This window comes from Amblyomma americanum, chromosome 7 (genome assembly GCF_052857255.1).
Source record: "Amblyomma americanum isolate KBUSLIRL-KWMA chromosome 7, ASM5285725v1, whole genome shotgun sequence".
In the NCBI taxonomy this organism is placed as follows: domain Eukaryota; kingdom Metazoa; phylum Arthropoda; class Arachnida; order Ixodida; family Ixodidae; genus Amblyomma; species Amblyomma americanum.
The window spans coordinates 15,249,155-15,263,783 of record NC_135503.1 but is presented as its reverse complement, the minus strand read 5'-3'; the positions used below and the strand labels follow the sequence as shown (position 1 = coordinate 15,263,783).

The 14,629-nt window shown below is 48.6% G+C and overlaps 1 protein-coding gene and 1 long non-coding RNA gene across 2 annotated transcripts in view; one reads left to right on the top strand and one right to left on the bottom strand.

Annotated features, from left to right (window-relative positions):
- The window catches only part of LOC144098545 (uncharacterized), a 312,011-nt gene that overhangs the window by 188,040 nt on the left and 109,342 nt on the right, over nt 1-14,629 (bottom strand). The gene's annotated exons all lie outside the window — the stretch shown is intronic.
- The window catches only part of LOC144098544 (suppressor of lurcher protein 1-like), a 126,527-nt gene that overhangs the window by 30,630 nt on the left and 81,268 nt on the right, over nt 1-14,629 (top strand). Inside the window, exon 2 of the mRNA XM_077631273.1 lies at nt 6,015-6,107. Within this exon, the coding sequence (XP_077487399.1) occupies nt 6,069-6,107 (39 nt within the window). The 5' untranslated portion in view covers nt 6,015-6,068. The remainder of the gene's footprint in view (nt 1-6,014; nt 6,108-14,629) is intronic.

The following is a 14,629-nucleotide window of genomic DNA, read 5'->3' as shown; positions in this document are numbered from 1 at the left end:
CAAAAACAAATGACGAGCGATGAAGTCGATGCGCATTGAGTTTCATGCCTGACTTTTGGTTTTAAATATAGACATCTCTCACTCACTGGGGGAGAGAGTATGAAAGGAACAGGACAGGGAGAGTGCTCTTCGGAACCTTGCGGAAGGTGAGAAAAAAGCCAGTATGAAAGCCGTGTGATCTTGTTAGCGTCCAGACATCTTGTTTGGTTCCAATGACATCTTCTACGTTTAGGTGTTTTTACAGAAATACAGCTACGCAAGAAAGTATTTCTACTTTGACGCCCATGAAGTCGCCGTTTGGATTATTTGTGGAAAAATGGGTACTTTAGATGTGTTTCAGTTATGAAGGGCCTCAGAATGCGTCTTGCGCTGTAGTCGCTATCGTAAGCAAACACTGATAATGCGGAACACCAAGAATACTTCTGAACAGTCGCTCCATGTATGCCTTTATCGTACCCATGAATTCTGGACAAGCAAATTTTTCATCGAGAAGATGTTCACGAACGCAATTTTTTCTTGCATTGTAAGATTACGTTACAACAATAAATATATCCACACATCTCTCCTCGACAGCCTTGCATTTTTTTGCTATTAATGTTTTTGCTGTGGCTTAAAATATTCCTTATTGGTTTTCTTCAGCTGTCTTAATTACTCGGTGCGAGAGATAGATGAACAATAAAATAAAGAGTTTGGTAATCATGGGAAGAATGAAACATAAATTTCAATATTTACATAACAGTACCTTGAAATGTTTACATAACAATACCTTGCAATATTCCGCAGTTACCTCACAATTAAAAGTGATGTTCATAAAAATTGGACTTGGCTAAGCATGAACCAGCCGCGGTGGCTCAGTGGTTAAGGCACTCGTCCACTGAGCCGGAGTACCCGCGTTCGAAACCGGCCACGGAGGCCGCGTTTCGATGAGGCGAAACGCAAAAGGCGCCCGTGTGCTGTGCGATGTCAGTGCATGTTAAAGATCCCCAGGTGGTCAAAATTATTCCAAGATCTTCACTACGGCACCTCTTCTTCCTTTCTTCTGTCACTCCCTCCTATCCCTTCCGTTATAGCGCGGTTCATGTGTCCACCTAGATGTGAGACAGATACTGCGCCATTTCCTTTCCTCAAAAACCAATTTAATTTAATTTGAACATGATATGACCAGTGTACAGCATTGGAGGTGATCAGCTGGTTGCAACCACTTATATTTTTCTCTTCAACAACCAAACGGCCCAGGCTGAGTTACGCGGCCATGTTACGGGTTTTTTTTTTTCCAGTAAATTTGTTTTCTTCTGTACAGACGGACAAGACGAAATTTTTAACTTTTTGAGTCTTGCAGCCAAACTTTCGCCAGCCAGGCTTTTTAGATTGCGTTATCATGGTTGCGGCAGATAATAATGCATTCTTTTTTACTGATCATTCAGTTTTTTAGGACGTGTAGTATTTTCACTAACGTATAGAATGAGAGCCTATGAGATCATTAGGCTACATTTTCCGCATGTAATTGCTGTAATGAGAATAGATTATTCTAGTATTTCTTATGGTCGTATTTCACTGCATATCTATGAAAAAGATACTGCGTACTGCCACAATAACTTCGCGAAAGTTAGACCGAGTGCAACAGGTCTTTACCTTTTACGGAATTTACCTGCATTCATATTATTGTGACCGTTGGCTCCAGTGGGTTCGGCCGTACTTTCTTCAATTAATTTTCCGCGTGAATACGTCTAAATATCAACCTTTATTTCAAGCTGAATTCGCGTGTAATCACTAAGTTTTCCGTTTTTCGTTTGACTTATTCAGATTACTTTGCGTTCTTTTTACCAGAAGGCGATCCTGGACTCAGACACTGTTATGGGCACAAAGAAAGACGCACGGACGCATCAAAACATGCGTTTTGATGTAATTTTTTTTCAAGCGAAAGTACATTTCATCATTAGAACCAGCACGCGCAGACCATGAAGCTTTCTCCACACAAGCAGCAGAAGAAATCGCGGGAAATAAGGAATAACAGAGCACAGAAATAGAAAAATGAGCGAATCGAAAAACAGGAAGTGATTAAAGAACACGCACTCCCACCCACTTCTGTAATCTGGGTCATTCAAGACCACGCAGAAATTCATCTTTTTTTTTCATTTTGCTTAGACATTCTAATATGCGTGTCCTTGCAACGAAGCGGTACTTTCTAGGGTGCTCCGTTTTGCCCTCCTGAAAAGAATGGAGGAGTCTTCGGAGACTGTTCCTTGGCATCAAGAAAACGCAAGGTAATTTTTGTCCCTTAAGTGAGACCTCGGTAATGGCGCTGGCTTTTAGAACTATTTTTGGCGGCCTTTTTCATTTCCACGAGGGTTAGTCTCTTTCTTTGTTTCTCATTTTGGGCTCTATTAAAACCGAAAAAAACTTCTAATACAGGAAGACGGAGAGAACAATTTTACGAGTGCGAAAAAAAGAATCGAACTGCCGCTCCCAAGCCGCACAATACGAGCTTAAAGAACGGTGGGCCACAAACAGAGCCGGGATTCGAAATTTCCTTTTCTAGAAAAATACCATTCCTCCAGTAGGAAAGCAAAACAGGCGCAGAAGACACCAGCAATGATACGCTTTAGTTCGCTAAGCCTTGGCGACCAAGCCTGGGCGACCGATGAAACTGAGAGGAGATTTGTGAGGCTTAATCACGACTTGAAATGTGCTTCAAATGCGGCGCACACGCACCAGACGTATCACTAACACCAAAAATGTCCTTCCAATGGGCGGAGATGCTATTAGCGTGCTTATAGTACGATTTAGATTTCTAACGGGGCTGTTAGGTCAGTTGCCCTAGCGTTCTTGTTACGAGTCTAATTGGCAATAATCCGTTATTCGCTAGATAGAGAAGTATTGTTCTTTTAAACATTCTCGTATTTTATTTGATGCCTTGTGTTGCTAAAGCAATACAATGCTGTGCAAGCTCGATCTGACGTCACCTACCCTGGAGCAAGTTTGAAAAAGTTGTCTGCTTCAAGAATGCACGTTTGCTGCGCTGTACCATGCGCTTGACAGTCGCCATTGTCTGAGCCGCGGGTGTTAGCCTATCACAAACCATTTCGGACTCAGCGGGGTATTAGAAATCGAACCCCCTTTGGATGAAGCGGGATCCCTAGTCGTACGCAACTCGGCACTACTCTAGGCAGGCCCAGTGCCGTCGGCCAAGGGAAGGAATGGCGCAGGTGCGGCGATATGCGACGCGAAGCCGTTCTCGTCACGGAGATCGCCTCTCATTGGCAGCAGGCCACTTTCCCCGTTTCCTGACCGAGCGGCTGTTTCTGATAGCTAGCGAACACGCTCCATTATTTGGCCTAGAGCAGCACTCGCCACTGGAGGAGGCCGAAAATAATCGATAATGGCTGGCCGGGAATAGTAAACGGCCGGCCGCAGGTCGGTGAAAGGAGTTTCTCTCTTACTGCCGACGGAGCAAGTGTGGTAAGGTGTGTGTAGACGCGGTGTGGTGGTAGTATGCGAACAGAAACGACGGCCTTTTCGCGGGTTGTAGATACGTGGAAGGCAGCCGTTCCTACCCCTGCGAACATCGGCACGTGTTGCGCTCGACAAGCTCGTTTGTTTTCTGGTGGGCCCGTCGGATTTCGTAAATGCGCGCTTCTTTCTCTCTCATTCATTTTTTTTTCTTTTCCGTCTAAAAAAATAACCGTGTGCCGCTCGAAAAATGAGTATTCAGCTTATCTTTACTGTAGCGAAACCACAGGAAGCGCGGTTTTATTTCCGAAATTAGTCCATTGCAGCTGCATACAAACAGGGTGAGTCAAAAGCTCTTGTACCAAGCTGTCTCCTGTCCAGCAGTGTATACTCGCATTTAAGGAGCCTAAGCGGGGCGGGCCGTTTTATTTCCGGAATTAGTCCATTGCAGCTGCATATAAACAGGGTGAGTGAGAAGTTCTTTATCCAAACTGTCTCTTTTCCAGCAGTAAATACTGGCTCTTAATAAACCTAAGCGGCTACAAAAGTTCAAAAGGGTGGGAACGATACAGCACCTACCACTTTAGAGGCATTCGAAGATTCGGTGGTGTCGTAAAAGGCCCACTGCATGGCTCAAAACCGAACTCAGTGTTCGTCAAGGAAACTAGCGTAGAAGACGATGGACGAAAGAAAGCGGCGACAGACACAGCGCCCAGATTTTGTGGCCTGGGGAGTTTTGGCACACACTGCTCTGGTTGCTATTTATTTAATTTTGTGCCAGCTGTGCTTGTGTTTGAGATATAGGGACCTGTAGTTGCACGTGCGCTACGAGGGACAACGAAGTGGAAGGTTCCGGATTTATTTGGACCTTGTGGCATTGCTTAATGTGCGTTGTACAGTGCTCCTGCAAGTCCAACTTTCTTGGACATCGCTTTTAATTCTGAGTCAAGTGTGGAATATTGTAAGATACCGGTGAAAACAGATTGATGGGAATGGTGTAGTATTCCTAAGTGTAGAAAAAAAAAGGAGGGGCGGGGGCTGGTTTTCTACTAAGAATAACAGAAAACTATATATATATATACAATCTTACCGTATGCGAAATATTGCCTCCTTAAACAACTTGCGCTGGCTCAGAATATCTGCGTATGCGCAAGGTGCTTCGAGTTCTCTGTGCACAAGATGTCTGTCTTCCATTGAGGCATAGTTGAGCTGAAAGGGAATCAGTAATATGAACATTCCGCTGCGCTGTTATCAAATTTTGTGCTCAATTCTCTACTTAAGGTCACACAATACCATGCACGGCTCGACGCAGAAGTTTTGCTGCTGTGGCTTTATATGCTGCTTAGCATGAGGTGTATGTCTCGAATCTTGCCACAGCATCCAGAGTGAAATGGGTTAAATGAGCAACGCCCATGCGTTGAAATTTTTGTGCGTAATAAACAACAGCGGGAGGTCGAATTTCTCTCAGAGATCACCACTGTTGGTTTTCTCATAGCCTGTATTATGAAATCTTGAAACGAGGATAGATTGGCTGTGATTACCTATATCATTAAGCAGTCTCAGAAAAGGCAAGAGGAAATGAGATGTCGCAGCTAAGCTCAAAGAACAACATTCGCTCCGTACTCTAAAACGCAGCTCTGAGCGACGGCAAGTAGTCGTTAGTTTTTTTTGCCCTTTCTCGCTCTAGCCTATCACTTCCATTCATCTGTCGTTTCTGGTTTTCGGGCACTAATTTCATTTTGTGTTTTGCGCGAGAATGGAGCTCAACTAGCGCTTTTCTTGTAATTCAGAACTTCTCTGCTCGCAATTTTTATCGGTCATTGCCTTGACAAGTTCCTCCTCATCCGTAATTCTGGTCTGCTTTCCAGACAGCGCTTTTTTGGCGCTTTTCTTTTATTTTTTTCTTTAGCTGCCTTAAGTGTCTTTCTGTCGTTTTCGAGCTGTTGGAGATCTGAAATATTATTGCGCGGTTGCAAGAAGCATTTGTGACGCGGTCGTCACTCTTCTGCCACTGTTGGAAAATTTATTACCCGGCTAATGGTAGTAAATTACTCTGCCTGAAGCTGACGACGTAGCACGAAGTGGGGCACACTAAGTAAAGAGAAAAATAATAATCAGAATAGTGTTTTTAAGAAGGGAGTTTCAAGAGAATCCGGTAAGATATATCCATTGAAGCGTGCAGTTTAGCTTATTGACCTATTGGGCATTTTGATCATTTTATTTCTCGTTATTCGTTAATTTATTTATATGAATTAACTTACGCCACAATAAAGCGCTAGTGTATGAGGACAAAAAAAAAACAGAAATCTCAGTTTTCCGACTTTATGTGGAAAGGTAGTTGACTAGAAAGCTTCCGTGTTCTTTTTCTGGTTATTCTTTTTCTGTGCCTAGGAGCAGAGGTGTCGTAATCTAGTTTATGCATTTCTTATTGTACCCCCCCCCCCCCCCCTTGTAATGCCTTGACGCTATGGGTTCTTTGATAAATAAAAAAATATGCTTGAAATATTGTCTTATGAAGGACGTACCATGAAACTAAGGAGAAATTTTGCCCTCTCTCGTTCCAGTGTAGACCATGAAGCTGGCACCATGATGTTGGCAGACCTGCATGCCTTGACTGGATGCTAGCTCATCTCCAAGGATGCTATCGCACAAAGCAGGTGAGTCTCCCGCAACCTCATGTGGACACCATTGCAGTGACAGTCGCAAGTAAACAGCACTTGCTCTCGTTCACAAAAAAAAAAGAATTTTGTCCTTGCTGTTGGGGAACTCCCCAGATAGAACTATATGCTCTGGCGAGAGGAACACGGTGGAGCGGGCTTTTCTGCATTCCATATTAATCTTTCATTTTCTTTTAAGCTCGGAGCGGAAAGGACCCTAGGCGGCACTGGCGAGAGCGCAGCGTGTTATTGGAAACACATCTCCGTCATCGTTAGCGCCCGTCTGGCTCTAAATTGCCTAGACTCGAGAAAACTAGCAGCAGGAAGCACACAGTCACTCTGAAGATAGTGACCAAAAAAAGCGAAAAATCTTGTTTAATCTAAGAAAACGAAATGCATTTAACCACAGTAAGCATTGCTAACGACACGTCGATTACTGAGTCTGTGATGTAGACAACCCGACGCATTTCTACTTCGATGCTGCAGGAGAGAGCTGTGCTGCGGTGAAGGTGTGTGCGCGTGCGCGCGTGCGTGTGTGTGAAGGTTTATGGGGGTTTAACGTCCAAACGTGACTCAGGCTATGAAGGACGCCGTAGTGAAGGTCTACGGAAATTTGAACCACCTGGGGTTATGCGGTTCTTTAACGTGCACTGACATCGCACAGTACACGGGCCTCAAGAATTTCACCTCCATCAAAATTCGACCGCCGCGGCCGGGGTCGAACCCGCGTCTTTCGGGCCAGCAGCCGAGCGCCGTAACCACTCAGCCACCGCGGCGGCTTCCGCGTGCGTGCGTGTGCGTATATATATATATATATATATATATATATATATATATATATATATATATATATATATATATATATATATATATATATATATATATATATATATATATATATATTGTCACGGAGTTCTCACGGAGAGACGCTTCAACAGCTGGAGTCGGCAAGAGGAGACGGTAATGGCGGCCGATCCGCGATAGCACGATCGCAACCTCATCGTCTTCGCGGACAGCTTGCGCCACCTGGCAACACTAGGTGGCATTATTCCCCCCTCCGAAAAAGAAGGGCATCGCAGTGGGGCCGCCAGCAGCGTAGGAAAACGGAGCACACACAGAGTCACAACGGAGGGCCGCTAAGCCGTTATCGGGCATAGTACGGCTTAAGCCGCACAACGTGCACAATGTCAGAGCTGTTGGGCTGTCGACGTCTCGGTTGCGCGGCACCGTCGGGAACCACTTCATAGGTAACATCACTGATACGCCGTAGCACTTTATAGGGGCCAAAGTACCGGCAGAGTAGTTTCTCGGACAAGCCCTGGCGGCGGACAGGTGTCCACACCCAAACTTGTTCACCGGGATTGTAGTCGACCTGTCGGTGTCGAAGGTTGTAACGGCGCGCATCAGTGCCCTGCTGCTGGCCGATGTGTACGCGGGCAAGCTGACGGGCTTCTTCAGCGCGTTGGGCAATCTCATGAACGTCGGGTGTGAGTTGGTCGTCATCGAGGCATGGTAGCATCGCGTCAAGCATGCTCTGGACTTCACGTCCATATACAAGACGAAAGGGAGTAAAGCGTGTAGTCTCCTGGAGGGCCGTGTTGTACGCAAATGTGACGTACGGTAGCACCTCATCCCAAGTTTTGTGCTGAACGTCTACGTACATTGACAGCATGTCCGCAATGGTCTTGTTTAAGCGTTCGGTTAGCCCATTGCTCTGCGGATGATAAGCTGTGGTCTTGCGATGGCTAGTGCAGCTCAACGTAAATATATGGTCGATTAGCTGCGCTGTAAACGCTGTGCCTCTGTCGGTAATAACGCACGAAGGGGCTCCGTGCCGCAAGACGATGTTTTGCATGAAAAAGTCGGCGACCTCTGAAGCTGTGGCACAGGGTATCGCCTTGGTCTCGGCGTAGTGAGTCAAATAGTCAGTAGCGACTATGATCCACTTGTTTCCTGAGAGTGACAACGGAAAAGGACCGAGAAGGTCCATTCCTATTTGATCGAACGGAGAGCGGGGTGTAGTAACGGGCTTGAGAAAACCCGCCGGCTTAAGCGGTGGCGTCTTCCGGCGCTGGCATTCACGGCAGCTTTTTACGTACCTTTGGACATCGTCCGAGAGTCCGGGCCAGTAGTACATGTTGCGTATCCTGGCGAGCGTCCGGGAAAAACCCAGATGGCCTGAAGTGGGCTCGTCGTGGCATGCCAATAAAATGTCGGCGCGAAGATCGGCCGGAAGTACCAGAAGGTAAGCTCTTTCTTGGCCTCTCGAGTTCTTCTTGTATAAGATACCTTCGCGCAAACAGAAAGAGCCGAGACGTCGAGCGAAGTGTCGTGGTAGAGGCATGGCGTGACCTTCAAGGTTGTCAATCAGCGGTCGGAGGTCCGTGTCAGCCCGCTGCCGGGCTATTATGTCCGATGCATTAAGTATACCGAGGAAACCGCTGTCGTCGTCGATTTCGGGACCGGAAGAGTCGAGTGGTGCACGCGACAGCGTGTCGGCGTCTTCGTGTTTACGGCCCGACTTATATACGATGGTAATGTCGAATTCTTGGAGCCGTAAACTCCAGCGGGCCAATCGTCCAGACGGGTCTCGCAAATTAGCCAGCCAGCATAGGCAGTGGTGGTCGGTTACGACTTTGAATGCGCGGCCGTAAAGGTAAGGGCGAAATTTCATGGTGGCCCATACGACAACAAGGCATTCCTTCTCTGACGTAGAGTAATTGCGTTCGGCGCAGGAGAGAGTACGGCTAGCATAGGCTATAACTCTCTCAATGCCCTCTTGGTGTTGGACAAGGACAGCTCCAAGACCGATATTGCTGGCGTCGGTGTGGATCTCGGTGTCGGCCTCTTCGTCGAAGTGTGCAAGAACGGGAGATGTCTGAAGGCGTTGGCGGAGCGAAGAGAAAGCCGTCTCTTGGTCTATTGTCCAAACGAAGGAGGTGTTGCTCCTGGTGAGGCGCGTCAACGGCTCTGCAATCTTTGCGAAGTCCGCAATAAACCGTCGTTAATATGCACAGAGACCCAGAAAACGCTGGACAGCTTTCTTGTCAGTCGGAGTGGGAAAATTGGCGACGGCGGCTGTCTTGTCGGGGTCGGGTCGAACTCCGTCGGCGCTCACAACGTGACCGAGGAACCTGAGCTCTGTGTAACCGAAGTGGCACTTCTGGGGCTTCAGCGTAAGGTCAGCGGAATGGAGGGCTCTGAGGACAGTTCGCAGGCGCACGAGATGCTGTTCAAAAGTTTCTGAAAAAACGACAACGTCGTCCAGGTATACAAGACAACTTTGCCACTTGAGGCCGGTGAGGACAGTGTCCATCATCCGTTGAAACGTCGCTGGCGCAGAGCACAAGCCAAAAGGCAGCACTTTGAATTCATAGAGGCCATCTGGTGTAACGAAGGCAGTTTTTTCGCGGTCCCGTTCGTCCACTTCAATTTGCCAATAACCGCTCTTCAGGTCAATGGATGAAAAGTACTTAGCACGCCGTAATCTGTCCAGGGAGTCATCAATGCGGAGCAACGGGTAGACGTCCTTTTTAGTCACATTGTTTAATTTACGGTAGTCCACGCAGAATCGAAGTGTTCCATCCTTCTTTTTAACAAGGACAACAGGCGAAGACCACGGGCTTTGGGAAGGTTGAACTACACCGTCGTCAATCATCTCCTGAACTTGCTTTTGGATTACTTCCCGTTCTTTGGCGGAAACACGATAAGGCTGCTGGCGGATAGGGCGAGCGTCGTCATACGTAATGATCCGGTGTTGCGTTAGGGGCGTTTGACGAACTTTCGACGAAGAAGCGAAACACTGTTTATACTCCAATAGCAAGTGCTCTAAGGCCAGGCGCTTTCCTTCGGGGAGGTTGCAGTTGATGTCGACATTCGGAACAGATTGGTCGTCAGTGGCGCGCGATGATTGGTCGTCAGGGGCCGCTGCCGCGAACGCAAAGCAGACCGGAACATCCACAACCGCTTCAGCGGTAGCGATCGCAGTTCCAGAGAAAAGGTGCCGGTGCTCTGGAGAAAAATTTGTAACAAGGATCGCAGACCGGCCAGCGCGAATTGTTAGTAAGCTTCGAGCGGCGCAGATGCCTTGAGTCAGGAGGAGCGAATGATTAGCCTCGGCGACTGCTTCAGCGTCGTGCAACTCAGCACAGGCGACTTCAATCAAAACACTGCTACGGGGCGGAAGTGTGACGCTGTCGGCGAAAACGCGAAGTGCGGCACTGCGTTGGCAGGAGTTGTCGAGTTCGGCGGCTTGCTCTGTGGAAAACATGACGATTCGGTTGCGCAGATCGATAATTGCTCCATACTCCCGCAGAAAGTCGATGCCGAGGATTAGGTCCCGAGAACACTCGCCCAGGACGATGCAGCTGACGACGAACGTGGACTTGCTGATCTGAACGCGAGCAGTGCACATACCCTTGGGCGTAACCAGATGACCGCCGGCAGTTCGAAGGTGCGCGCCAGGCCAAGGGGTAATCACTTTTTTCAGAATGGTCGCCAGTTGTCCACTTAAGATCGAATAATCGGCCCCGGTATCAACTAATGCGCTTACTCTGCGACCATCGATAAAAACGGGTATTTCTAAAGAAACGCGGTTTTTTAACTCTGGTGATGGCGTCGGCGGGTTTTTGTCGGATTGTAGCGGCGACGACGGGAGGTCTTCAGCACAGCGCCCCCCAGCGACCTCGCCCCCGAAGGTCGCGGGTTTCAGTTTTCCCGACGAGGACTTGGCGATCGGCCCGGTGCCGCTCGCGAGAAGCCGGGAGGTGTCGGGGAAGAGCGCCTCGGTGAGGGTGAGCGCGACTGCCGCTGCGCTCGGGATGGATTGCGCTGGTCCGCAAGGAATTCTTCAATTTCAGGGGGTCGTTCACCTTGACGGGGTCTCGGTGAGTCGGTGCGGAAGCCTTGGATGCCGATGCGTCGGTAATAACAATTTCGATAAAGATGACCTGGCTCTCCGCAGTGAAAACAGAGCGGTCGTCGGTTAGGTGTACGCCAAACGTCGGCCTTTCGGAGGGGTGCTCGACGATCCTCGAAGTACTGCACCGGTTGCACAGAGGGCCGCGGGGCTTGAGGCGTGGCGTGAATTGGTGGCGGCGAAGCGGGAGCCGGACGCCTTGCAACTTCGGCGTACGTCGGACGGTGGTAGTCCCCAGGCAGAGGTGGTACGTCGACCACAGGAACAGGGCCCCGGAACGCCTGTTGCACCTCCTCTCGTACAAGAGCGGAGATGGAACCGAGCGCAGGCTGCGACGGGCTACAAAATTTGTGAAGCTCCTCACGCACGATTGTGCGAATAAGTTCCCGCAAATCATCAGGATGCTGTCCGATGGTGGCAAACGATGATGTGACTGCAGCAGCATGCGCGGGCCGGTCGTAACTGGCGCAACGCTGTTGCAGGACCTTCTCCATCGTTGTGGCTTCCGAAAGAAATGTAGCAACTGTAGATGGTGGGCTGCGCACGAGGCCTGCGAACAGCTGCTCTTTGACGCCTCTCATTAAGTGCCGAAGTTTCTTCTCTTCAGGCATGGCAGGATCAGCTCTCCTGAAGAGCCGCGTCATGTCCTCGACGTACATTTGTACGCTTTCGTTCGGTAGCTGGACGCGGGACTGGATTGCCCGCTCCGCTCTTTCGCGGCGATCCGCGCTGGTGTAGGCCTCCAGCAGGCGACGGCGAAACTCTCGCCAGGAAGTTAGAACTTCCTCACGGTTCTCAAACCACGTGCGGGCGCCATCCTCTAGGCTAAAGTAGACGTTTCTTAGTTTCGCGGCGTCGTCCCACTGGTTATAAGCAGCCACACGCTCGAAGTGAAGGAACCAGTCCTCCACGTCTTCGAAAAGGTCCCCGTGGAAGGCCTTGGGAACCCGCGGGGTCTGCAAGGTATAGTGGGCAGGTGTAGCACCGGCAGCTTGCGTGAGAATACCGGTGGCTGGTATCATGACTGTCTCGAGTGGTCCAAGCTCCGGTGAAAGTCCCTGCAGCCTCCGGCTGAAGTGGTGTACCGGGGTGTCAATCGGCGCAGGGCTGGCGGCACGGCTCCCTGGAGGGGTTTCTTGCATGGGATACTCGTACCCAGCACCTCCACCAAATTGTCACGGAGTTCTCACGGAGAGACGCTTCAACAGCTGGAGTCGGCAAGAGGAGACGGTAATGGCGGCCGATCCGCGATAGCACGATCGCAACCTCATCGTCTTCGCGGACAGCTTGCGCCACCTGGCAACACTAGGTGGCAATATATATATATATATATATATAGAGAGAGAGAGAGAGAGAGAGAGAGAGAGAGAGAGAGAGAGAGAGAGAGAGAGAGAGAGAGAGAGAGAGAGAGTGTGGGGGGATACACGCCTCAATTCGTAATGGTCTTTAATCCAAGTGGTGTTTTAGTCTAAATGGAGGTGAAATAATTAGTCGGTCTCCCGAATCCTGGCGTAACTGTGTGACAAGTTGTTTGCAGTCACTTTGATTTCGCTTGCAGCTGGAGTTGCTTGGCGGGCCGGAAACTATCTGGGAACAAAATAACTGTTTTATTAGATCATATCTGAGGGAGCCCCGATCAACTTTGCATGTATTATTCTGTTAATAGCCATTAAAATAATCACGGGCTTTAGGCCATACAGTCGAAGAAAAGGTGGTGCTTAACACAGCTGCCATCCCGAGTGGCGATCCGAGGCTTAAGACCTACTATGACCCCTACGCCGACTCATAATTTCCTATCTTTTCTAACCATGGTTAGCACGTATTTAAAGCTACGCAATGCCTGTATGTTCCGAAAGTTTCCGGCAATATGCAGTGCTGTAAAAATACTAAACGTAGCTGTTCATGTTAGAGGTTTTGCGTACCGCCGCAGCCTCTTCCTCCGTGCCGTGTGGCTCTTTTTCTCTGCATTTTCTTTAAACCTTATGTAGTTTAACCCACTGTAGTCACGTGGTTAAAGAAATTTTATATTTGACAAATACTTTTTATAAATTTACTCTAGTTTTATCTATACACGCACTACAGTTCTTACTTTTCGTACCTTCCCACCAGTCTACAATGTCATTAATTATATTAATGCTGCCTGAGAATGGTGAAACATCCCGGTTTAGCAAACTTCTCATTCTCGCATGCCCTTAATTATTACCTGGCTCGTACACGGCCGGAAATCCCGCCCAGTTTAAACATAAGTCACGCAATACAAGTGAGTCTATCAGTCGACGCTCTGTGTTAACGTTGCCTTATTTTGTTCTCAGCCAAATCAAGTCTTTCAGGCAGGACTAATGATAAAACATAATTTGTATCTCAGTGGCAGGCTCGCGCTCTCACTGCTCTAAATTCCCATCAGATATGCAATGGAATCTTCTCTGTCGCATCATGGCAATTTCCCGCGTGGGAGAAAAAGAGAAACGTAAAAGAAAAAGACTCGCGAGCGCGCGCTCTCGCAAATTGAGCGCGTGAGGGTTTCCTACCCCGGTGTTCATTCGCGCAGCTTATTTTTCTCCCTTGCACCAAAGATCAGGAAGAGGCGCCGAGATTTTATTTTTAAAACGAAAAGAAGAGCGCACCAAAGCGAACTCTTCATCAGTAATACCATGCAACGTTTGGAAAGCTACACGTGCCGTCACCCAGTAAACGGCCGTAGAAGTTCTCAGCAGGGACGGCTCTGATTGATCGTTTCCATTATTGTAGCACAGTCGGCTATCGTGACTGGCTTCTTCCTGGCCGACAGCCAATCAGAAGCCGTCAAGGAGTGCGAACACCGCAGGCGATTCGGCTCCTGATTGGATAACGACAGCTCTGGCACTTTCAGCGCTGCGCAGTATTAACGAGATGGCATATAGAGAGGGATTGCAGTCGTGAGCGGCAAACAACCACGCTTCTCACTTTGCCGCGCTTGCGGAAGGGGTTATGCCGGTTTAATTCTGGGGCTCGCGGACGTGATTTAACGGCGCTCGTCTCCGCAGTTTCCTTAGGAACTGCGTTCTCGGTTTCGGTTCTCTTTTTCTTTCTTGCTTTCTTGCCTCATTTTTTTTTACCGGTTTGACGACGAGGGCAAATCGAAATTCCTCCCGTTCGACGCCACGCTTGTGCCAGCACTGCAGCTTGTCTCGTCGTTCGTGATTCAGCCGCTTATGCGGGATTTGAAAAATGGAGCTGCCGACTGCGCATCCATACATCAGAAGAACTGCTGAATTCGCGCGATTGCGCCTCCGCTCAAGGAGTGTGTGACCCTTTCTTTTTTTTATTAGTATCATTTTCCCCGCTTCCATGAATCTGCGCGTTTTATGCGCACCATATACATGAAGGAAGGCAGAAAGAGAGCTGGATCAGTATTTGTTCCTGAATTGAAACGAGCCTTTTGAGAAAGGTTTCTCCTTCGCTTGTTTAGCTCGTTGGTGTTCTATAAATTTGGTGCTCCCGTTACCTGACCTTGCATTCCTTTGAGCGCTGCAGGTCTGAGGAAAAGTTTAATGGTGCCTTTGAAGTCAGTGCACAATTGTGAGATGAGATGCCGGAGGTCTAACCGACGCAATATGTATTTTTT